At 62.4% G+C, this 23,237-nt stretch overlaps 2 protein-coding genes across 13 annotated transcripts; both read right to left on the reverse strand.

Annotated features, from left to right (window-relative positions):
- Positions 1-209: 209 nt before the first annotated feature.
- Positions 210-4,602, reverse strand: NDUFS8 (NADH:ubiquinone oxidoreductase core subunit S8). 3 transcript variants are annotated; one of them, XM_027045203.2, is made up of 7 exons: positions 4,508-4,602; positions 3,358-3,415; positions 3,217-3,267; positions 2,309-2,398; positions 2,033-2,205; positions 461-589; positions 210-378 (listed from the first exon to the last, which is right to left on the reverse strand). In XM_027045203.2, exons 2-7 carry the CDS (start codon positions 3,413-3,415, stop codon positions 247-249), a joined length of 633 nt encoding a protein of 210 aa, XP_026901004.1. In that variant the 5' UTR covers positions 4,508-4,602; the 3' UTR covers positions 210-246. The 3 variants fall into 3 exon arrangements, with proteins under 3 accessions (XP_026901004.1, XP_026901005.1, XP_026901003.2); XM_027045204.2 differs by having other exon boundaries at positions 4,451-4,545; XM_027045202.2 differs by lacking the exon at positions 4,508-4,602 and adding an exon at positions 4,164-4,251.
- Positions 4,603-6,292: 1,690 nt separating this feature from the next.
- On the reverse strand, positions 6,293-23,023 carry ALDH3B1 (aldehyde dehydrogenase 3 family member B1). Of its 10 annotated transcripts, XM_053202844.1 has the most exons (13): positions 20,585-21,301; positions 19,032-19,084; positions 16,943-17,105; positions 14,938-15,015; positions 14,344-14,454; positions 14,113-14,233; positions 13,768-13,853; positions 13,191-13,272; positions 11,106-11,492; positions 10,623-10,789; positions 8,042-8,141; positions 7,794-7,856; positions 6,293-6,524 (listed from the first exon to the last, which is right to left on the reverse strand). In XM_053202844.1, exons 1-13 carry the CDS (start codon positions 20,591-20,593, stop codon positions 6,334-6,336), a joined length of 1,611 nt encoding a protein of 536 aa, XP_053058819.1. In that variant the 5' UTR covers positions 20,594-21,301; the 3' UTR covers positions 6,293-6,333. The 10 variants fall into 10 exon arrangements, with proteins under 10 accessions (XP_053058819.1, XP_026900992.1, XP_026900991.1 ...); XM_027045191.2 differs by lacking the exons at positions 7,794-7,856; positions 20,585-21,301 and adding an exon at positions 22,884-22,980 and having other exon boundaries at positions 14,938-15,012; XM_027045190.2 differs by lacking the exons at positions 7,794-7,856; positions 20,585-21,301 and adding an exon at positions 22,884-22,980.
- Positions 23,024-23,237: the final 214 nt, after the last annotated feature.

The raw sequence follows: 23,237 nt of genomic DNA on the forward strand, positions 1-23,237 counted from the left end.
GGGAATAGCAGACCCCAGGCCGAGCCTAGAGGCATCGCCCAGAAGACGGGTGTGCAGCAGGGCCGCTCTGGGCTGACAGCCACAGGGAGCCCCAAAGGGGCCCATAGAGTCCCACAGGGAGGCCGGGCCACCTCTGGTGGCCCCACTGAAGGACCTGTCTTGGGGAGGAGTCCACAGGCCGTGGCCGGGATGCAGGACAGAGGCGGTGCGGGAGGGCAGAGCTTTTTTATTGGGCCGCGGGGGGCGTCAGCGGTACAGGTAGTCGGCCTGGATGTTGGCAGCGATCTCGGCCTCCCACTTGTCCCCGTTGTTGAGCAGTTTCTCCTTGTTGTAGAGCAGCTCCTCGTGTGTCTCCGTGGAGAACTCAAAGTTGGGGCCCTGCAGGCGGGGGCGGGGCGGCCACGTGAGGTGGCTCCAAGGCGCCGCTGCCCCGGCCTCACCCAACCCCATGCCCACTCACCTCGACGATGGCGTCCACGGGGCAAGCCTCCTGGCAGAAGCCGCAGTAGATGCACTTGGTCATGTCGATGTCGTAGCGCGTGGTCCGGCGGCTGCCGTCGGCCCGCGGCTCGGCCTCGATGGTGATGGCCTGGGAGAGGGGCACGGGGCACTCCTTACCCTTCGTTCCTGTCCCATCTGCCCTGTCCTGGAGGGGTCGCTCTGGGGCCACGGAACAGGGCCTGCCACCCACTTTCAGCCTGATGTGCCTTCCCTGCCGCCCGTCCCAGGAGGCCCCCGTCACACAGCCTGGCATGTGCCCTGGCTGACATTTTTCTTGTTTGTTAACTGCCGCCATCTCCCGCCTGAGAACCTAAGTCCCACGAGGGGAGGACTGTTGCCTACTCCGTTCACTGCAGGGCCTGTAGCCCCGAGGCGGGTCCTCAGGACTAGCCCAATGGCTGTCAGTTGCACGCTGAACAGCTCTCCCATTTATGTCTGGTTATCCCCCTTTAAGGGATGAGAAAATTCAGGCTCAGAGAGGTTGAGGGGCTTCCCAAAGCCACACAGCAAGTGAGGCTCAAAGCCCAGACCCGAAGGTAGGTCTTTAACCCTCAGTTTCTGGGTACGGCTTTGTGCCAGCAGGCAAAAGGCCAACCTCCCACAGCCCGAAGGACCTTCAAAGGGTGTGCCAAAGGCCTTCACGTGCCCCCCAGCAGTGTAATGCCCACATTCAGTGGGACCCTAGACTGGCAGCCTTGCTTCTTTGTGCCTCAGTTTCCCGGTCTATAAAGACAGGGATGATCACCTCTGCATCCTAGATTGATGTAAAGATAAGTCATGAGCTGGAACAATGCCTGATCCGTGGATGCTGCTCACTGCCCGGTGACTGTTACCACCTCTGCTGTTTGGGGGCTCTTCTCTGTGCGCCGGGGTGGCTGGATCAGAGACATCGAGGCCACCGCGCATGGCCTGGAGCAGCCTCGGCGTGGGGGGCGGGATCACTGTGCGGTGATGAGTGACCACGGTGCCCGCTGGGGCTCCAGCTGGGCACGCCCACGGGCCTGCCCAGGAGCCTCAGCTGGATGTTTCTGTTTCTACACTAACAGCCCCCGCCTCTGGGTGGTCCATGTGGGACCCTCCAACAGAACTTGGAGCCGGGGGCTCCAAGGAGCAGCAACCAGGGGCAGGGAGGGCCTCAGCTGCGGCACGCGTGTCCTCAGGGCTGGCCCTGTGACAGGCACACGTGCACAGCTCCTGAGACTGCTGCTGTGTTCAGGGCAAAAGCGGAGACCTTCAGGGGCCGCCCCGTGGCTCCCAAGCCCAGGTTTGACGCCCCTGACCAGAACCCCAGGCGCGGGACCCACGTGGGTCATGTCACGTGGGTCACGCGGCCCACTCAGGGCCACAAGCCTGCCTCCGATGACTCACTAACGCTGAACCGGCCCGGCAACAGGACTCAGAGAGGGAAAGGGGCTTTCCTGGGGACACAGCCAGCAGGGGGACCAGAGTTCGGGCCCCAGGCTGCCCAGCTTCCCCCTCTCCGCAACAGGCTGCAGCCTCCTCCTCGAGGGCAGGGGCCACAGTGGCTCACCTGGGCAGGGCAGACGGCCTCACAAAGCTTGCAGGCGATACAGCGCTCTTCTCCAGACGGGTAGCGGCGCAGTGCATGCTCCCCCCGGAAGCGTGGGCTCAGCGGGCCCTTCTCGAACGGGTAGTTAATGGTGGCCGGTTCCCGGAACAGGTAGCTCAGGGTCATGCCCAGGCCTGTGGGCAGCATGGGCGTGGTGGTGGGTGGGTGGGGGCCCCTCCTCCCCCAACAATCTGTGCCCACGCCCTGCCTGTGCGGCCCCTTCCCCCCAGGGCCCACCTCGGATGAGTTCAGTCCACAGCAGGGTCTGAGCCGCCCGGTCGGTCACCGACTTCATGTCCATCGAGGTCTCCCGCATGTTCACGAACTCTGCAGGGGAGGTGAGCGGAGGGCCATCGTGATAGGGCTTCTCACAGCCGCACATGCCCAAGTCCCCCACGAACCCGACTCAAGGAGAAAAGGCCTGGTCACGGGGTGCCTGGGGAGGGGGGGGGGCTCAGCCGGTTAGGCATCTGACTTCGGCTCAGGTCATAATCTTGCGGTCCATGAATTCGAGCCCCGCATCGGGCTCTGTGCTGACAGCTCGGAGCCTGGAGCCTGCTTCGGATTCTGTGTCTCCCCTCTCCCTCTGCCCCCCCCCCCCCACTCCGGCTCTGTTTCCCTCCCTCAAAAATAAATAAACATTCAAAAAGAAATTAAAAAAAAAAAAGGCCTGGTCTTCCTTCCAGCTGGACCTCCCCCCAAGGGCCTGTTCGCTCACCAAAACTTCCCACCTCAGCAAGCTCGGAGAGGCCTGCCTCTGGCCCTGGCCAATCCTTGCCCACCTTTCCCTGTGTCTGGGCAGCCATCTGAGCCCAGGAGTTGAAGGGGGCTGGAAGGGGCTTGGGTGGTGGGGTCCTGGTGAGGAGGATGCACACCCAAGGTTCACACCTGGCAGTCCCCTGCCCCAACACACCCCCTCCCACCTGTGGCTCTGAGATGCCCCTGTGTGGCCACAGGGAAGGCTCCCCACCCCCTAACTGACAGACCCTGCCCCCATGAATCAAACTTGATCGTCATGACAGAGCAGAAACGGAGGCTCAGAGAGGGGGAGCCTCTGGCAAAGCCAGGACTAGAACCCAGGCTTCCTCCCCTGCCTCTGGCAAGTTCCTGATCAGGAATGAGGCTCAAAGTGCCCCGGGACTCACTGTAGGTTGCTGCCACCGTGCTGCTGTGGAGGCTCCGGCCACTGGGGTGCCCTGGAAGGAGGGGGATGACGCTGTCAGCGGCAGCCTCACATCGGGAGGCTGGGCCCCCCTGCGCCCCAAGAAAGGCTCCCCTGGTCCTACCTGCACGTGCGGCCTGGGCCACGGCCCGAAGCAGCGTAGCTGTAGTCAGGCAGTGCATCTGCGGGCGTGAAAACGGAGGGAGACACGGGTGGGTCCCAGACCTGTCCCCGCGGGAAGTCTGGCACTGCGGGAGCCCTGACCCCAATGTGTCACCTGGTCTCCTATTCCCCCCATTCCTGTCAGAGGCACACAAGGCCTCCCTGTTCCCAGGTATGGCGCCTCTCAGCCCTCCAAACCTGACTCCGCTCAGCGAGGCTAAGATTTAGGGAGTATCTGTGGGCCCAAGTTCCATCTAGCTCACCTTCTAAGAAGTCTTTAAAATCCATCCCTCCTCTCTTCCCCGATAGGTGCTCCTGCCTCCCACCTCTCCCCTCCCCTGTTCATCCTCCCCAAAGCTGACCCAAATAAGCTGGCCAGCAGCCACCAGCACCGACAGCCCACTGTGTCAGGCACTGGGCTAGGGGGTCACACACACTGTCATATGGTCCTTACAAGGATCCCTCGTGAGAGACACAGAGAAGCTGAGGCTCAGCCATGTTAAGTGACTTGTCCGAAGTCACACAATGGGGGTTGAGGGGTGGAGAGAGTGGGACCAGTATGGAACTCCTGCACACCCACAGTCCACCCCCGTTGGAAACCCTTTTAAAGGCTTAAATAACCCTCGGGACCAAATTCTTTTCCCCAGCATCAAGGTCCTTCTGGACCGGTCTCCTAGCCTGCCAAGTGACCTTGGGCGGGGGAGGTCATCTGACATGTTTTCTCATCTGTGGAATGGGGGCCACGAGAACGAAGGGAGGTGTACATGCCCAGAGCTTGGCATCTGGCCGAAGCTCGAAAGTGCCCTTCCCGTGATCTGTGACTTGTCTCGGGCCCATCTCTCAGGACCGCTGACTCCAGAGCCAGGCACCTAGCCCAACATCTGCCCGACCTTCGCCGTGACCTCTGACCCCACAGACGCGGGCATGCGCCTTGACGGTGCCGGGTCACGGGTCCGCTCGCGGCGCGCTGAAGGGCACCCGGGCCGCGCGTCGTGAGCCGACCGAGATGAAGCCTGGCGCAGAGTCGACGGGGCCGACGAGAGCACCGCACTCACCCCCCGACGCCGCGCCGCCGAGGTCCGGCTTCTAACAGCTGACCCCTGAGCACCCACCTTGAAGCGCTGCCTCTCCTTCCCTTGCTGAGTGGCCTGTCCGCCGAGAGGCGGAGCCTACACTCTGAGACGCTGCCATTGGGCCGGCTAGTTTCACCTTTTCCGCGCTCATCTTTTACGGCGTACTCTGATTGGCCAATAGTGCCCCTGAAAGAGGCGGGATCCAGCAGCATCTTTCCTCTGATTGGCTAGGGGAGAGCAGGCACTTGAAGTTGCGTAGGGCGCCTCCATGTTGGGTTGGAGAGGCCAATAAGCGAGGAGCCCCCACCACCGCAGGCGGGACATCCGGGGCGTGGCTTAGGAAGTGGCTCCGGGTCGGACCGGACATCCCGTGCTGGAGGCCGGCAGCTCACCGCTGCGGGTTGTGTGTGATAACGGTGCTGAGAATTGCGGCCGGCAGTGATTCCGCGGGAGCCGTGCCTGCTCGGCGCTAAACCTTTACCCAGGAGCTCTGTATGGAGGATTATTCTCGCCTTACAGCTGGGGAAATGAGGCACGGGCTGCAAAGTGCGGCCGCCTGAATCTCACCTAGATCTGTGTGACTCGGGATCCTTGTCCCTCAACAGCCACCAAACCTGTTTCCTCCCAGTGGATTGATTGTGTGGCAGAGGGCCCCCGGAGGTTGCGGGCACCGAGAAGGCCCTTGGGACCGCCTCTGTGTTTTGGGGAGAATTGGGAGGTGGTCATGGAAGGCTTCTTGAATGATGTGATGTCCAGGCTGTCCGCGAGGAGAAACAGGGCAGTCCAAGGGCAGAGCAGGCGTGCCCACGTGCGCGCAGAAGTCCTCTTGAAAAGGAGCACGCCGGGTGTGGGGGCACAGGGCCATGGCGGAGCCCCGCAGGGACTCGTGTGGGTCCTGACTCGGCGGGCCACTGAAGGGATTCAGGCTGGGGGGTGGAACGGTCCAGCTTGGGAAGCTCCTCGGGTGCCCTGAGGTCGGGCCCACGGGGAAAGGGGAGGTGATAGATGGCCCCGGGCCTGGTGTTCCGTGTGCGCATTGGCAGGTTCTACAGCATGATACAACCCTCAGGAGTTTTCTCAAAGATGGGACTTGGGAGGTGAGCAGGGAGTGTTGAGCAGGGATCCCCCAGGGTTTAGTTTGGTGGGTGAGCGGATGAGGGACCTGTTTCATGGCGTCAGGGCCCCGGAGGGTGAGCAGGACAGGGAAGAGGGTGAGTCCGATGTGGGATGTGGCGAGGGGAAGACACCCAGTCCCCGGGGATGAGACTGCTCAGAACTCCCAAGGGGCCTGAGGGGAGACAGACTGACCCCACGCAAAGGAGGAGACAGGATGCCGGGAGCTTGGGGTCAACAATTCATTTATTAAACTGCAAAATCGAATCCTCATGACGATCTCCAAAGGTGCCAAGACATCACCTCCACTGTGCAGATAGAAAAACAAACTCAGGGAGGGAGGGCAAAGATTTTTTGCCCAGGGCCTGGGCCACTGCAGGTCTGCGGTGTGGCCTGGACCAGACTCCAGGGCCCCTTCTGCACCCTTCACAGGAAGGGGGGTGACTCAGAGGCATCCCTGTCTGCCGGCCTCTCCCAGGACACAGGTGGCTACATCGGAGGTGGGAGAGGGCAGGTTACTGCCTTGTTTCCCATGCTCCCTCACCGTGGCCCGTCCTAGCCGGGAGGCAGCCAAGGGAGGAGGCTGAGGGCTGGAGGAGAAGGCCCCGGGAGGGAGGAGGGCAAGGCCGGTCCGGGCTGTGGTCTTTTCCTCCTTGTGTGTGAAGCCCAGGCCACATCTCCAGGAGCTGCAGGTGGCAGGGGCAGTGGACTCAGATGAGAGTTGGAGCGACACCCTAGTGCCTGAGGCGGGCTCAGAGCAAGGTACAGCTGCAGCCACGGGCCTCCATGGCCATCAGCAGCAGGCTCAGCTTGCGAGGTGAGTAGGGCGGGTAGCGGATGGAGTAGATCTTCTCCATTCCGGGGCAGCGCAGCAGGCAGGCGCGGTGGTGGGAGAAGGTGTCAAAGGAGAACTTGCCGTGGTATCTGCCCATCCCACTGGCACCTGTACAGGGGCATGGGAGACAGCAGTCAGCCCCTCCCTGGCCAGCCGAGGGGTGTCAGACAGACCTGGGCTCTGCCAGTCACGCACAGTATGACCTCGCCTCCGAGCCTCAGTTTCCCCATGTGTAAAATGGGCTTAGCCCCGAGCCTGCAGCAGCTCACCAGAGGCTGTGGCAAGATAGGTAGACAGTGGTCAAAGGTGTGGATTCTGGAATGACTGCCCAGAGTCGATCCCTGCTCTGAATCAGTTCACCTTGGGCAACTGACTTTGCCTCGGTCTGCTTGCATGTGACATCGGGTGACCATGGCACCCACTTCCTAGAGCTGTGGGGGTCGGGCAGGTGTTCAGGCCCGTGGACGAAGTAAGTCCTGGGGTGTGTTAGGAGTCTGAAGTATCCAGGTGGGGAGGCAGTCAAGGACCAGGCTTCGGCACCGCAAGTCCAGGAGACCCAGGATGGGTGGGGTGGGGGCAGTGAGGGAGGGCTTCCTGGCGGGAGTGAGGTCTGAGGGACGTACAGTTGACCAGATGAAGAGGCAGGGCTCGGTGTGGGCAAGAGGGGCCCAGGCTTGGGGACAACACAGCCTTGGAGGTGGGTGGCCTGGGCAGGGCTCAGTGTGGCTGGGGCAGCAGGGAGAGGAGGTGGGAGCAGGACCCCGTCGCCAGGCCGGGAAGAGCTGGGCCTCCGGAAGCTGTGAGTCAGGGCCTTGCTCAATCCTGGGGGGAGTAGCAGGATCAGATTCGCCCCCAGACAGACCGCCCCACTAACCCTGGGGAGGAGGGGCTGGGACTGGAGACGGGAGGGCTAGGTCGGGGCTCCAGGACGGGGGAGGGGGGGGCAGTCCACGCAGCCACGGTGTTGGCCCTCAGCCCACTGTGTGCTCCTGTGGCACCGGCCGCTCCCAGGGAGTTTCCACACCCACCCGGACAGCTTGCCAGGCCCTGGGTCATTTGCCCAGGTGCCTAGCGTAGACAGGTGCCGGGGTCAGTGTCTGGCCCTCCCAGTCCACTGAGGAGGAGGTGGGCTCAGAGAGGGGACGTGGTTGCCCCAGGTCACACGGCCAGTGGGCTCGCTAGGACCAGCCCTAAGGTTTCCTGCCTCGGAGGCCAGAACTTTGCAGTGGGAATGGGGGCTGCCGGGGCCGGGGATCCCCGCTCACCTGGCTTCCCTCGGGCAGGGAACAGCCCCTATCTCCTGGGGGAGGGGGTGACATACCAAGTGCTGGACTGAGGGGACACAGGAAGGGTTAAAGGGGCAGTTGATAGCCTCACCGTGGAATGACGGGGACACACGAGGTTGCCCCGCGTGAGCTGGTAGGCAGATTTGGAGCCGTGCTGTTCGTGAGAAGGGCAGGGCCAGCGATCACAGTGGGGCTGAGAACCCTGAATTGTGTCTCCATGGGCCCACCCACACGTGTACATGCAGGGACAAGTCTGGAAGATTTCTTCAGGATGGAGATGTCGGGATGCCCCTCAGTCTGGCAACAGCTAGGGAAGGCGGGGCCGTGCCGGCTACCTACCCACTCCTCCAAAAGGCAGGCTGTCGAGGGTCAAGTGCATGAAGCCATCATTCCCGCAGAAGCTCCCGCTGCTGGTCTGGGCCAGCACTCGCTTGACCACCTGCAAGGGAAGCAGCGATGAGACCCCGTGGCTGGGCAGCAAGAGGCCACCAGGAAGAGTCTGGCCACGTGTGAGCCGCAGGGGGGTGTGGTCGCGTGGCACCCGACACTGAGCCCCCAACTCGGGATGTGTTTCCTGAGCATCTGCTCTGTGTGGCCCCTGCTGGGGATCCAGGCTTAGAGCCGAGAGGGAGGCGGGAAGCCCAGCGGTCGTCTGGGGACACGGAGAGTTCAGGGTGAAACGCCAGGTCGTCAGGGAGGCGTCCCAGAGGAGGGATGAGCTGCACCTGCGGCATCTCAGGGGGAAAGGGGGCCCCCCAGGCAGAGGGAGGGACAGGTGCAGAGACCCAGGGACTGGCCCATGCGGTGTGCAGCACAGGGAGGACATTGACCCAGGGCGACACAGCCAGATTGGTATTTTAAAAACATTAACTTGGCCCTTGCGTGACTTCAGGAAGATCTTTTCTCTTTAACCTATAGGTGTATTTGAAGAACGAGAGGGAAAGAAGATTAGTAAACGCTAAATAGTCGTTGCTGAAAACTTGGCTGTATTTAGTTTCAACACGTGATCCTGACCTAATGGCTTGTCTGGACGGTGGGTAGAGTGAACCCCCCCATCAGGGGCTCAGGAATCACGTGGAGGCCAGCAGCAATCGCGACAGAAGATGGGACAGGAGTGTCACGGTGCTTCTCGGGGAGTAGGGGCAAGTCACGGGGGCAGCCAAGCCTCATAGGTGTGATTCTTTGTCTCCCAGGCAGTGCTGGGCCTTCAGAAGAGCTTGAAAGTCACTCTGCCAGACAACCCCCTTCCAGAAAACCCGGATTGCATTTTCTAAAGTTCAGTCTTTTAATTTTATGTTTTACCTTATTTTATTTATTGAGAGTGAGCACGTGCGAGTGAGCCAGGGGCAGAGAGAGAGAATCCCACGAGGTGCAGAGGGAGTTTGGAGCCCAGAGCGGGGCTTGAGCTCACCCGATGCGGGGCTCGAACTCACGAACCGTGAGATTACGACCTGAGCCGAAGTTGGATGCTTAACTGACTGAGCCACCCAGGCACCCCACTAAAGTTAATCCCATCCAGGTAAAGCAAGGCTCCTTCGAGGAATGGCTGGTTCTAGGGCTGGGCGAGGGAAATACAGGATGAGCCAAAGCACCTTGTAGACCCTGAAAGGAAGGAAATGGTCCGAAGACAAAAGGGTGACTCGATGAATGGAGGGCTGGATGTCTGAGGGACCTAGCAGCTCCCACTGCCCAGAGCAGGACAGCTTGAGCAAGGAAACAAGCCAGGTGTTGCCTTGTAACCCAGAGGATAAAGCAGATACGAGCAAGTCCACGCTGATACAAAGAAGTGATTCCAGAGCGAAACCTTTCTGGCAGATTCCAGGTGATCTGTGCACAGATTCCCCTCCAGCAGGTAGAGCTGAATCACCCCCCTCCCGTGGAAGGGGGGCTAGTGACCGTTCCCAAAGAGGAAGTTCTCTTGGTGGAGGCCCCTGGCGGACAAGACCTCGGCCAAGTGGTGAAGGTTAACCTCACCCGCGATGTGTGGATCCCGCGGATCCCTGATAGGACGTCAGAGGCCAGCCCTTGCTTCCGTGGTAATTCTCTCATGGGCAATACCACAGACCGCTGAAAGTGGGGGCAGTGTTGCCGGAGACCTTGCCAGTAGCTCTCGAGCTGAGAGATGGTCACAGGCCAGAGGAGCCATGACAGCTGAATGCAACGTGGGACCCTAGCTTGGATCTTGAGGCTGGAAAGAAAGCTGGCAAAATCCGTATCAAATACGAAGTGGAGTTAACGGTAACGCACCAGCCTCAGCTACTTAGTTTGGACCAACACACAGGCCCTTAAAGAAGGACAACTGGTCGTGGGATATAGTGGGACTCCCTGGACTGGCTCTTATCTTCTGTAGATCTAAAATAACTCCAAAATAAAAAGTTTATTGAAAAAAAATCCTGTCCAGCCTACGAGGGATCTCGTGGGAGCTGGGCGAGAGGGGAAGGTGGGCCCCGAACTGAGGACGCCCACCCAGTGCCCTGGAGGCTCCCAGGCTGCCCACAGCGGGTGAGCCGGTCAGGGGGCGGGGGCTCATTGTCCTGCCTGCGTCGTCTGGTCCGTCACCCTCCACTGTCATTCCACCCCATGCCATGTGTGCCTTCGATGAGCCAGGTGCTGGAAGGGGACCCTTGTCTACCAGCCCAGATAATGAGGAAGACCGAGGTGGGGACTGGTAGAGCAGGGACACTGAACCCCGGGAGGAGGTTCTGGGGGCTGCTCTCTAAAGGCCCAGGAGACGGTGGCTTAGATGGGAAGGAGAAGAGGTCTGACTGTCCCAGAGAAACAGGACCCCTCACCCTGCAGTCCCTTTGGTCCACTCCAGTCCTAGAGCCACCTCCCCTCTGCTGCAACCACCCCACCATCCACTGCTGGCCTCTGTCTCTACCTCTGTCCGACCCCTACCCAGCCCCACCCGAGGCCCCACCTGTTTGTTGTTGGAGAAGGCGTACAGGGCCAGGGGCTTCTCCCGACGGTTGATGAAGTCGATGGCCTCGTCCAGGCTCCTCACGTTCACGAAGGGCAGGATGGGTCCGAAGATCTCCTCCTGCATCACGGGTTCCGTCTCCTCCACGTCCACCAGCACTGTGGGGGCTGCGGGCACAGGGGGCGGCTCAGCCCTGGGGAGGGGGGCCTCGGGCAGGGCTCAGGGACCTTCTGGGGAAGACGGTGTCCCCACGGCCCCCAGGAAGGACTGTGAGGGGTTCTCCAGCCTGGCTGGGGCTGAGGCGGAGCGCCCGTGTCTCCCAACGGTCTTCCCAGAGCCGGGGTCCAGGCTGGACGCGGCCAGTGCAGCCGTGGGAGCCTCGCGGCCCAGGTGGGAGCCTCGCGGCCCAGGCTCGCGGCCCAGGCAGGACCCGCCTCATGGACGGGCCTTCCCACGGGGGTCATGGCAGGACGGCAGGCTCACCGATGTAGCGCTCGCTCTCGTCGCTCTGGCCGCCAATGGCCACGCGGCCACAGCCCAGCAGGCCTCGGAGCCGCTGGAAGTGCTTGTCGCTGATGATGCGGCCCAGGTTCGGGGAGCTCCGGGGGTCCTCGCCGTAGAAGCGGGTGATGGCGCTCTGCAGGGCGGGCAGCAGCCGCTCCTGCGTGTCAGGGCTGCACAGGACGTAGTCGGGGGCCACGCAGGTCTGGCCGGTGTTGAAGTAGCGGAACCAGGCCAGGCGGTTGGCCACGGTCTGGGGGTCACAGTTGTCGTCCACGTAGCAGGGGTTCTTGCCCCCCAGCTCCAGCGTGACGGGCGTCAGGTGCTTGGCGGCCGCAGACATGACGATCCTGCCCACCCGAGGGCTCCCTGGTGGCGGAAAGAAACCAGAGTGGCCCTCAGTCACCTCAGCCAGGCGGGACGGCCTCAGCCTGGGGATCGGGACCCCTCGAGGAGGGCCCACTCCCCGGAGAGCTGCACCAGGACCCTGCTCACGTCCTCCGCCAGACCAGCCCGAACAACGCAGGGTCTCCGTGGAGTCTGTGCAGGGCTCTGCACGGGGCAGCCAGCCAGGCCCCTGCTCCCTCTCCCGAGCTGCCTGGTCAGAAATCCAGGCGCCCCTTGCCCTGCTTCTGGTCCCAGGCTCACCCTGCCAGTGACTCTTGCTTCCACGCTGCCCTGCACCCCTCCCCACCTCTCCAGGCTCCTCCAGCACTGACTCTGACTGCTCTGGCCCGAGACCAGAGTCCAGCTCCAGGGGCCGGCACCTGGGTCTCCCTCTCCGACCAACATGGCCGTCCTGCCCCCCTCACCACCCACCCTTCCCTCTGCTCCTGACTCTTGGCTGAAGTGGCCACCTGCTTGTCCCCACCTCTCTCCTCTGGCTTGATCTGCAGGGCCTCACAGTCCCCTCCACCCACCTTCCCCCCGCCCCCATTCCTCCTTCAGGTCCTCCTGTCTTTCAAAACCATCTCCTTGTCTGGGAGGCCTTCCTGTGAGGTCCTCCCTGTCTGTTGAACCCCGACGAGCTTCCTGTCACGGGCCCTTCCAAGAGATGCTGTTCCTCTCTCTGTCCCCTGTGCCCTCGTTATGACGTGACAGAGTCTGGACAGGGCACGCTCTCTCAGAATGCAGTGAACAACACATTCCCCAGGCCATGTGCCGTGACAAAGGCTCCCATGAGTTCATGTGTCCTGGAGACAGACCTGTGACCATCGTCAGATAAGGAAAGGCCCGGAGAAGCCGGGAGGTTGTGGCAGAGTATGTCCGGGTCAGTCTGCCGGCCCCTGCACGAGCTGCCCAGGTTCCTGGCCGCAGTCACGGGGGCCCAAGGCCCCAAACCCGCCGAGCTGCGGCTGGGATGCTGGAAGGAGGACGGCCTCCTCCCGGCTGTCTTCTCACCCTCCCTAGGAATCTGTAGGACCAGCTGAGGACCCTGCCCCCTGCTTCCATAGTCACCCTCCCTGACCGCCGAGGCAGGGGGCCTCTGGGCCCTGTCCTGGGCTTGTGGTAGGGTCTGGGGGGGCAGAAAGGCAGAGACAGCGCTCTCCCTGCTCTGATGTGGACAAAGGGTGCAAGGCAGGAGGCCAGTGAGCAAGATTCGCTCTCTTCCAGAACCTTGGCCAGCTAAGACTGCCACCTACCTGCCTCCTCAGCTCTTTCACTCAGAGAAACTCCCTCCTGGCCACTTGAAGCCAGGTGGTTCCTGGGCCTCGTGGACACATGCCAGGGAGATGACAAGTGACCTCTGAGAACCATTCGGAGGGCCTGGAAGGAAAATCCAGCCTTCCCCAATCCTGGCCCCAGGGGGTGACCCAGGCTGGGGGCCTCATTTCTTTGTCACCTTGGCCTCTAATCCCTCACCTGTCCAGCCCTCCACAAGGCCTCTGGGTTGGTGGGGTCACACGTACAAGGTCCTGAGGCCAGTGGGTGGTACAGAAGGTCGTGGGGGCACAATGAGAGCTCAGCAGGGACAGATGCTGTCCTCTGTGACATTGTGACCAGTGAAGGGGCCTGCGCCAGGGGATAGGACCCAGCCCTCAGACGGTCCCGGGGGGTCAGCCTCACCCGTGAAGAAGATGTAGTCGAACTTGTGCTCCAGCAACTGCCCCGTCTCCTGGGGCCCGCCCAGCACCACGGCAAAGCAGCTCTGTAGGACGGGATGGCAGAGGGATCCCTCTGGGACCCCAGCCCGGAGAACCCAGAGGCTGGCCTGCCTGCGTGGGGCCGCCCCCCTTTGCCTGGCCTGACCCCCCAGTTGCCAGGGCTCTAGGTGGACCAGGTGGGACCAAGGTGGGAGCAGGGAGCTGCCCGGGGACACTGGGCACCTGCCAGCCGCAGCCCCACAGGCGTGTGGTTAAGAGCCTGGCTGGGGTTTGGGGGAGCGGAGGCTGGGGCGTGGCAAGCAGGGGTGACCAGATGACAGATGGGAGTCCCCAGGGGACAGGCCCCTCAGAGCACAGCTGTGATCCCCGCCCCTCTGCTTCATCCAGAGGGAAAGAGGCTGAGGGGTGGTGACCCGGCCATGGCCACACAACCCAGGGGAGGCAGGATTGAGGGTGGAACTCGGGTCCTGCCCAAGGGGGCCTGCCTGGCCCTGCTCGGCCCAAGGGTAGCTGCTCGGTCCCCTCCCTGCCCGGCTCACCTGGTCCAGGTATCGGGGCAGCACCTCAGCCAGGACCTTCTCGGTGCTCCTGCTGAACTCCGATGGCTTCAGCACCACGCAATTCCCTGCAGGCCGGGGCAGGGCAGGGGGAGCGCTGGGAGGGGGTGGCCCCTCCCATCCTGCCTCACTCTCCTTTCAGTAGAAGAATCTGGCTCAGAGAGGTGACCGACGGGCCCAAGGCCCCACAGCCCGGGCATGGTAGGCCAGGTGGGAAGCAGGTTTTCTTAGCCAATTATTGCCGGCTCCCTGCTCACTGGCTCTGTGGGCCACCGTGAGGCCCGAGGGCGGGGACAGCAGCAGCGGGAAGGTGGAAACTGCTCTCACCTGCGGCAAGGGCGCCCACCAGGGGCACGAGGGTCAGGTTCACAGGGTAGTTCCAGGGGGCGATGACAAGCACCAGGCCGAAGGGCTCCTTCCGGATGAAGGCCGAGTCCAGTTGCGTGGCCTGGGCCCCCGCCAGCATGGTGGTGAGTGACGAGGCGTAGAGACCCCCCAGCCGCTCTGTGCCGCCCTCCACCTGGCTGCCTGCCCGCCCTGACCCCCAGGCTGGCTCACCAGATTCTTGGGCACTTTCTCATCCTTCATCCAGGCCCTCAGATTCCTGAGGGCCAAGTTGATCTCACTCTGGCTGATGCTGATCTCAGACACTTCCGACTCGAAGGCTGACTGCGGGGGAGAGGCCAGGGGACCAGCGTTGGCAGGCGGCCAGAGCCCTGTGGCGGGCACAGCCTCCTCCAAGCAAGCCCTCCTCTTATTTGCTCGTTCATTCATCCACTCAGTGGTCGGTGAATGCTTACAGTGCTCAGGGGCCCCTCCTGTGCCAGGAGCACAGCCGTGACCGAATGCACGGACAGCCTGATGACTCGGACAGAGCCGATGTTGTAGAGGAACAGCCAACATGCTAGGGAGAACACTCATGTGACAAGAGCAAGGGAAGGCGAAACACGGTAAGAGGGAGAGACTGCCGGAGCATAGGTGTGGGGGGGGGGGCGCTGTGCACGAGCGTGCGTGTGCGAGTGCATAAGCGTGTGTGCTTGTGTGCGCATGTATGTGTGTTTGCTTTGCTTTATACCAGATAGTCAGCGCTGGCCTCGGAGATGCGGGCACATTTGAGCAGCGAAGATAGGGAGGAAGGGAGCCTAAGGATACCTGGAGGCAGAATCTTCCAGGCAAAGGGCACAGCATGTGCAAAGGCCCTGAGGCGGGTGCAGGCTGGCTATGTTCCTGCTAAACAAAGAGCAGAGTGGGTGAGGTGATGGGCCAGGCAACGGGGGCGAGGACTGTCGAGCAGAGCAGGGACAAGATCTAATTCAACTGTCAGTGTGGCCGCGCTGTGGCCTGCTGTCTGCAGGGGAACACCGGGGACAGATGTCCCTGGGTAATTGCGGATAGTTCCCACAGCCCAGGGGACAGGGCAGGAGTGAGAGAGAGGCAAAAATCAATAGGGGGATTATTATCCTGATTTCTGCCTCTGGGTATGTCTGTTCCACTCCTGCCGGGGAGAAGAGACCCGGCCGAGGGCTACAGGAGCTGGAGGCCCATGGCCTGGGATACAGAGTCAGGCTGTCCTGATGCCCGAGACTCGGCTGTTATAGTGCAAACTCTCCCCCGCTAGAATCGAGAGGGACGAGCCTGAGGTGTGCCAGTACAGTCCAGAGAGTGAACTGAAGCCTGTCCAGGGTCACTCAACGAGCCAGGGGCAAGGCCAGGGCCAGAGCTGAGCCTTGAGGAAGAGGGAGCCGGGACGTTGGGGAAAAGAACCACATACACCAGCGCTTCTAGGAGCTGAGCCTGGTTCAGGCATGCCTTCTGCTAAGCCTGTGTCCAAAGCTCACGTTCCCGCCCAGCAAGGTGGCCCTTGACCTGAGCGAGGTTTGGACCAGTTTATGAGCCGTTTGGACCCAGCTGAACTTTGGAAGAGGAGGCTGTTTTCAGCCAGGGCTGTGTGTCCTGAGGCAAGAACATGCCCTCTCTGAGCCTCCTGTGGGGATGACTGGGGGTGACTGTCCCTACCTGGAAGGACTGTTGGGGGTGAAATGAGAGAATTGGTTCAGGGAAGGCAGGGCAGATGCTGTCTGCCAGAAGGGTCAGGGACAGGATTGATTTTCTGTGCTCCTGGAGCCTTGAGGAGTTGGAATGAGAGGCAATAGGTAAAATCTGAGCCCAAGGGAGAAAAGGGACCAGATAGACAGGTCAGGTCTCACAGAGGCGGCCAGGCCAGGCCAGCAGGCGGGCGGTGGCTGAGGCTCACTGGGGGTGGGAGATGTGAGCCCCTCCATCCTGGACCAGGCCCAGGGAGTGGGACACTTCCCACAGAAGGCAAAGCTGGGCCCCTCAGGCAAGGGCACACCAAGGGGGGTGTGGTCTGGCACGCTGGTTTCACAGAGAGATGGATGATTCCAGAAATGGCCGACAAGGAAGCCTGGGCCTCACCTGGCTACAGTCCCAGAGCATCCTGGTTAATGGCAGGTTGGGGACACTGAGAAAGGGAACAGGCATCGCCAGGCCACACCCTCAGCATGAGTCCTTGTGGCCACACTTTGCTGTCCCCAAAGGACGGGGGTGCCCTGATCCATGACCCCCGGTGCCGTGAGGCACTATTCTCCATGTCTCTGCTCAAATGCCATCTTCTTGGGGGAACTGTCCCTGACCTCCTGACCTCCACATATAAGACAGCACCCTGATCCTGGTCCTCTCCCGCCCCCTTCGCCCGGGGAGGGTCTCTCCATCCAACAGGCTATATACAATTATTTATTTATTGTTCTGTGCCTCCCTCTAGAAGGCCAGCTCCCTGGGCACAGGGACTTTGTTTTTTACCCTGTTGTACCCCCAGAGCCTAGAACGGTGTACCTGGCACGTAGTAGGTCCTCAGTAAATAGTTGTGGAGTGGGTGAAGAAATGAGCGGATGGCCCTGCAGAAGAGGCCCTCCAGGCACAGGGAAGGGGGTGGGGCTTGATGGGCTTTTAGTTTCCCTTCCTGGGGGCCTAGAGGATGCCACTGTCCCCTCCCATTTATCCTGGCCTCCCCAGCCCTGCCCCCCAGTCCCGTCCCCCCTTCCCATCCTTGCCCCCCCAGCCCCGCCCCTTCCCATCCTTGCCCCCCATCCCTGCTCCCCCAGTCCTGCCCCCTCACCCCTGCCCCGCCCCCCCTCACCTTGTGCAGGTCCTGCGCCAGCGCCTCCTGCAAAAGCTGCTTGTGTTCCTGCAGGAAGCGGCCCAGGCCCCTGAGCTGCGCCGCCCGGAACTCGGCCGGCCGCGTCCGCCCTGCGCTGAACGCCTCCCGCAGCCGCCTCAGCGTGTCCGCGAAGGGGTCCATCCTGCAGGGAGGGGGCGGCGTGGGCCGGGGCTCCTCCACCCTCACGGCCAGTCCCCCCGCCCCCGGCCCTGGCCGCAGCCACGAGGGCTCAGGTCACTCCCGCAGGGACACACGTGTAGCCCCAGAGGGCCCGGGCTGCCCCCGCGCGCACACGCACACCACGCGGGGCACACTCACACGTACATGCGTACAGTCACGCACCCCAACAGGCTCACAGTCCCCTCCCTTTGGCCAGGGGGCAGGAGAGCCCCGGACCTTGAGGTGCAGGATGGGGCGTGGGCTGGGGAACAGCCACCCCACTGCCGCTAAGGGTTGGCAGGCAGCCAGGGGACCCCGCTTTCTCCTGCCCCCAGGCCGCGCCCCCGTCCCACCCAGGTGCCCCTCGGGGAGATGGGGCAGCCCTCGTCCCTGCCAGGCCTGCACGGAGTAACCAGGAGGAGTTTGGTAAGTAGAGGGACGGTCCACCAACAGCCACCGTGGCCATCCCTGTGGGACCGTCCAGACACAGAATACACTGTCCCCTCCGGCTCCTAGCCTGGGGAGGCCAGGCTGGGTGGTGGCGGCTCAGGGGGCTGAGTGACCTGGGCAGTGGCCACTTCTGTGCCCCGTCCCCGGTGCCAGGGATGGAAGAGCAGAGAACAGTGGGGCGCAAGGGCTGAGGGGCAGTGACACTGCCCTGAGTGACAGCCACAGTCCCCCGGGCCCCCACCTGTTTACTCGAAGCTCATCGGAGGAACACGGTGACGCACTCACTTCTTGCCTTGGTGCCAAGGACCCGTGGGGACCCTTTCCGCCTGCCCGCTCTGACTCGCTTCCCTTCAGGTCTCAGCTTGGCTAATGCCTCCTCTTGACAGCCTGCCCTGATTATTCCTTCACACAAGGAGTGGGTTTCACCCTCTCTGCCCCCGGCCCCTCTCTGCCTGCCTCCCTGAGTTCGGTCCCAGTGCCCCAATCTCCTCATCTGTTAGGGGGTCATGGGAGCGCCCGCCAGCTGACACGGTGCTTCTCAAGGATGAGACCGTGCTGTCCAGTTCTGAGCCCAGGGCTGGACATCCGTGCACCCAAGGCTGCCAGCTACGGTTAAGGGGCTACCCCACGGCCCTCGGTTTTCCGGAATGCTCCATAGTCCCGAGAGCTGAGCCTGCTCCAGCCAATTGGATGGCCCAGCCCATAGGGCGTTCTGTGCTGAGAGCCTGGCTGGAGCCCTAGGCATGATGGGGGCCAGGGTGACCCCACAGGCCTCCTGCTCTGATTGAGATTAACTGAGCAGTTGCCTGGGGCACAAGGCAGGCCCCATGGCCCCCAGAGAGGGTGACAGTGTAGCAGAAAGGGGACATTCTCAGAGCCCCTCTCGGTCTCGGCCTTGACCCCCAGACCCCGCCCTCCGTCTTGGCCCGTGCCAAGACCCAGGAGCCGAGAGCCCTGCCTGCCATCCGGGCTTGTCCCCTGGCCGAGACTCATACTGGCCTTGTGACCCCGGGCAGCTAACTCATCTCTCTGCCTCAATTTCCTTGTCTGTAAAGTGGGGACGACAGTGGCACTTGCCACCGTCCTGATGGCTAAATGGCATAAAGCCATGTAGAGCATTGGCCACAGGCCACGTGCTGCGCGCTCAAGAAAGGCCAGCGGTGGTTATGGTTACTAAGTACCCATCAAACATTTCTTTCTCTCCACCCTCCGCCACTTCCTTCTCTGTCTCGCTCACACCTTCGGACCCCCGCTGACGGATGTCGAGGGCAAAGCACAGCACCCTGCCCCCCCCCCCCCGTGCCTTTTCATAACAGCATGTGAAGAACCCACAAAAATGTAAGGCAGGTAACTATAATGGCACAGGTCTGGGCAAGTGAGGGGCAGGGAGCTCCGTGGGGGTGCAGCTCTGGATGGAACATTCCAGCAGCCTCTCTTGGCAACACTGAGGTCAACTCACCTGATAGCGTCCCCGGCAGGTTGGTCACTCTGGACTGAGGGACCGAGGGGTGCCTGTTGGGGGATGGGAAGCTGGGCACAACCCAGGCGTGCAAAGGAGCCCAGGCCACCTTCTGCCTGGGATCTACGGGACCCTGGGCCTGTGACCTCACAAACGACACCCAGATGAGGGGGTTCGTGTATCGGGCTGGGCTGGAGTCCTTGAGCCCATCCCCGTCCCCCGCCCCTCACCCCCGGGGTACATCTGACGCTGTGGAGGCTCCTAAGGATGCTGAATCACATTTCCTGTGCCTGTGTGACTCATCGGACCACCGTGACAGCCTGCTGAGGGCATTGTCCTCTCCCACAACGAGAGGGATACCTGGGCCCAGAGACGGCAAGGAGGTGGCCCGAGACCGCTTAGCTTCTTTACATTGAAAACTGGAATCCAGGGGCGCCTGGGTGGCTCAGTCGGTTAAGCGGCCGACTTCGGCTCAGGTCATGATCTCACGGTCCGTGAGTTCGAGCCCCGCGTCGGGCTCGGTGCTGACCGCTCAGAGCCTGGATCCTGTTTCGGATTCTGTGTCTCCCTCTCTCTCTGCCCCTCCCCTCTTCATGCTCTGTCTCAAAAATAAATAAACGTTAAAAAAAAAAAAAAGAAAGAAAACTGGAATCCAGAGGAACACAGGGCTGCCACCATCCACCCTTCATCCCCTGCGTGGCTGGGTGGGGAGCAGGGTAGCCCGACCCCTGGGGAGACGGGACACCTCGGTGGGCTGGCCTGAACTACAGATGCAGGGCCCGGCAGGCGGGCTGTGTGGCTGGGCTCGGGAGGGGCCTTCGGGGGGAGCAGGCGTGCTGTTTGCTCCCGTTCCCTGCCTCCTTGCTGTTCCTGCCGGCCCCCACCCTGCTTCCCCCTCTGGTCCCCTCGGGCTCGGTGCTGAGGGCCCCACTTTCAACTACCCACTCGGCCGCATCTGTTCCTGACCTGATGCTTCTGGGTGAGAGCGGCAGGGGGTGGGGTGGTGAGAGTGGCTACATCAGTTGATGATGACACCAATAAGTGGATGGCCTGGAGGCCGGGGGAGGACAAGCCGCGACCCCTCAAGGCCGTGGGCCCAGGGCTCCCCTAACCATCATGATAAGCAGGCCCTGACTGCAGCATGCCAGCCTGGGTGCCTGGGGTGGTGCAGTGTGGGTGTTAGCATGGTGACCCTGAAGGCAGCTGAGGCCCAGAGAGGTCGCGTGGAGTTAAGGAGGGGTGAATAAGGTGGGCACTCAGGTCTGCTGGCTCCAGAGCATCACTGGGAATCTACTCCCCTGCCCCCACCCACTGCATCCTGGCCAGTCCTGCTGACGAACAATCCTCGGTGCAGACCCTACTCTCCTCCCACCCCAGCCTCTGCCCGCTCTGTCAGTCTTTCTGCCTCAGTTTCCTCGGCGGTCCCAGAGGCCTCCTAAGGGCATCCTTTTGGTATAACGTGTCAGGGCCCGATGACCCGGGGTCGGGATCCTGCAGTCCTGTCTGTTGGCTAGGAGTCCTCGGGCGGGTGGCTCAGCTTTTCTGTGGCTCACCTTCCCCATCTGTGAAATAGGGATGGTTCCTGTGGCTGCCCCGTGGTTGGGAGAATTCGGGCGCGCAGTGTTCTGTGCAGGGCCGAGCCCCGTGAGTGCTCGGTGACTATGGCTCTGCAGGATGGTTATTCAGACAGACTGTGAAGGACACCTGTGCCGGCTTCAGGGCGGAGACCCCGGGGGAGGAGCCCCAGGAGACCTTGGCCCAGTGTGGGCACCAGGGAGGCAAGAGCCACGTAGGGGCAGGGATATGGAACTGGCCACGGAGACAGAGATAAACGTGGTGGTCTGAGGGCCTGGGGGACCCCGATCAGGCTGCCGGAGGCAGACGTCACAGGGCCGGCCTTGGTGACCCCATAGGTCCTAATAGCCCAGATCTCCCCTTGTAGCCTGAGCTGGATTTTCATAGGCTGTCCAGAAGCTCTGGCGGAGTCCCCTCCCTATAATGGGGACCAAAGGAACTGGGAACCAACCCTTGGCCTGTGGGCTGAGCCAACCCCAGCCCCACCCTACAGAGAGGTCGGGCTACCCGTTCCCCCGATGCCAGCAATGTCCCTCTGAGAATCAGTCCCTCCTCGAGGCCGGGTGGGTCTGGCTGGTCCCACCTTCCTGGACTCTGGCAGAGCCCGTTCCCAAGGATGAGACGTCCCAGAACCATTGGGTACCCCTGCCCCAGCACCGGGCACGCACAGCAGTGCCCAGGAAATACGTGTTGCCAGGTGGATGCTTGACGCCCCCACCCCTTCCCCAATTCACTCCCCCCCGCCCCGCCGCCCAAGGATGGGATTCCCTCCCGGGGCAGCCAGGACCGGAGCTGGGGCCCTCGGACCCATAAAAGATGCGCAGTAACACCAGCGAGAGGAAGACGGTGGTCCAGCTCCCACAAAAGGAGGGTGCCCGCTGACCACCAGCCTCAGGAACCCCAGAGCCTCTCCTCGGCCCCTCCCTCTCCCACTCTCATTCTTAGATCGGGACAGAGGGAAGTTCCTCCCTCCTTCCCCTTTCTCCCCAGGCAGTCAGGAAGACAAAGCCAGCCTGTGTCATGTGGCCGTGAGTGGCCAGGCCTGCCCAGGCAGCCGGCAACCTGGAGTCCCCGAGCAAGCCCACCAGCCGGGGTCCTGGCCCTGACTGCCGGCTGCTCCAACCCCACCTCCCTGGGACATCGTACCTGAGGCCCTGCCAAGCTGCCCTTCCTCCTGGCCGTCCCTGCTCTGCCTTGCTGCCCTGTTGTTTATGAGTCACAAGCCCTTATGAAATGTCCGAGGCTGGGCCAGCCCCTGGGGTGGGGCCGCTCTGGCCTCCTGCCTGACCTTGGCTCTGGGCCAGCTGGAAGCTGCAGCCTGAGATTTCACCACCTCCTCTCTCAGGGGCCTCTGGATCCTCTCCTGGACCACAGAGAAGGAGTCAGGCAGGGCCCAAAGAAGGCCAGCATGAGGCCAGGGCCACACCGCAATTCTTTAGGGAGCTCTGATCGGAGGGGTCCAGCCCAAGGTCTGGTGAGCAGGGACCCAGGCCCAGGAGGAGGAGGAGGAGGAGGAGAGCCCAAGGCAGTGACCCTGGGAATTATGGTGTGGGGTGGGGGTCCAGTAGTCCGGAATCACAGGGAAAGCCCTGCCCCCACACCACCCCCCAGCCCCTGCGAGCGTCAGATTTTCCATGTGCAAAACGAAGAGATCAGCGTCAAAGATGGCTGGAGTCCAGAAAGACGATCGCAGGGCTCACGAACCCCTCCATTCCCTAGCTCTCCCCATCTTGTCGTGTCTGTCAACACCACCTCATCCAGCACCGCCTCACGGAATAATATGTCACCCTGCAACCTGACGTTTTACGGCGAGAAAACACGGCCCTCGAGAGGGGACAGGACTTGACCACCTGGGGCAAGAATGTCAGGGCCAGGACCCACACTGGAAGCTTGTCGCTCTGGAGCAGAGGGGCCGTGTCGTCCCCAGATGTCCCCTATCGCCTCCTTAGGGAAGAGCGCCACCCTCTGCCCTCGAGGACAGCTGTCATGATGTGTCCCCATGGTGGTTCCTGTGAGCTTGCTCCCCTGGCGCCTGAGCTGTGCCGAGGGGGATGGTTCCCGAGCAGCTCCTGGTGTCAGACAGCCAGGCGATTAGGTTACAGGTGCGGGGGCAGGACCATCCTTTGTGCCACCGCCCCGGGCCCGGGCCCTGGGCCCACCGCTGCCTCTCTGCCTCGGTGCCTTGGGTCTGCCCGGGATCCTGGCCTGGGGCCCCTGGGCTGACCCGGCACCTGGGAGTCTCCTCACCTCCCTGCCCTCCCCGCTGCCCCTGCCTACCTGGGGGGCAGGAGAGGTCTCCTGGCCCACACCTGCTCTGGTCCCTGGAGGCTTCAGCCAGCTGGGATGGGGGTGACGGGCCGCGGGGCCCCCCGTCCTCGGCGTGGGATGGAGCCCCCGGCCGCTGCCTGTCACGTGGCTCAGCATGTGACAGCCCTGCCCTGCTGTCTGGAGCAGAGCCAGGCAAAGGCAGAGGCAGAGCCGGCACCAGGCGGGGCTGGGCTGGGGCTGAGCCTCACAGCCCCGAGTCAGGAACCGGGCCCAGAGAGGGGCAGCCGCTGGCCTAAGGCTACACAGCAAATCAGGGACCCGCCTGGGGAAGTACTGGTGGGTAAGATGGGTGTTGCAGGATCC

This window comes from Acinonyx jubatus, chromosome D1 (assembly GCF_027475565.1).
Source record: "Acinonyx jubatus isolate Ajub_Pintada_27869175 chromosome D1, VMU_Ajub_asm_v1.0, whole genome shotgun sequence".
Taxonomy (NCBI): domain Eukaryota; kingdom Metazoa; phylum Chordata; class Mammalia; order Carnivora; family Felidae; genus Acinonyx; species Acinonyx jubatus.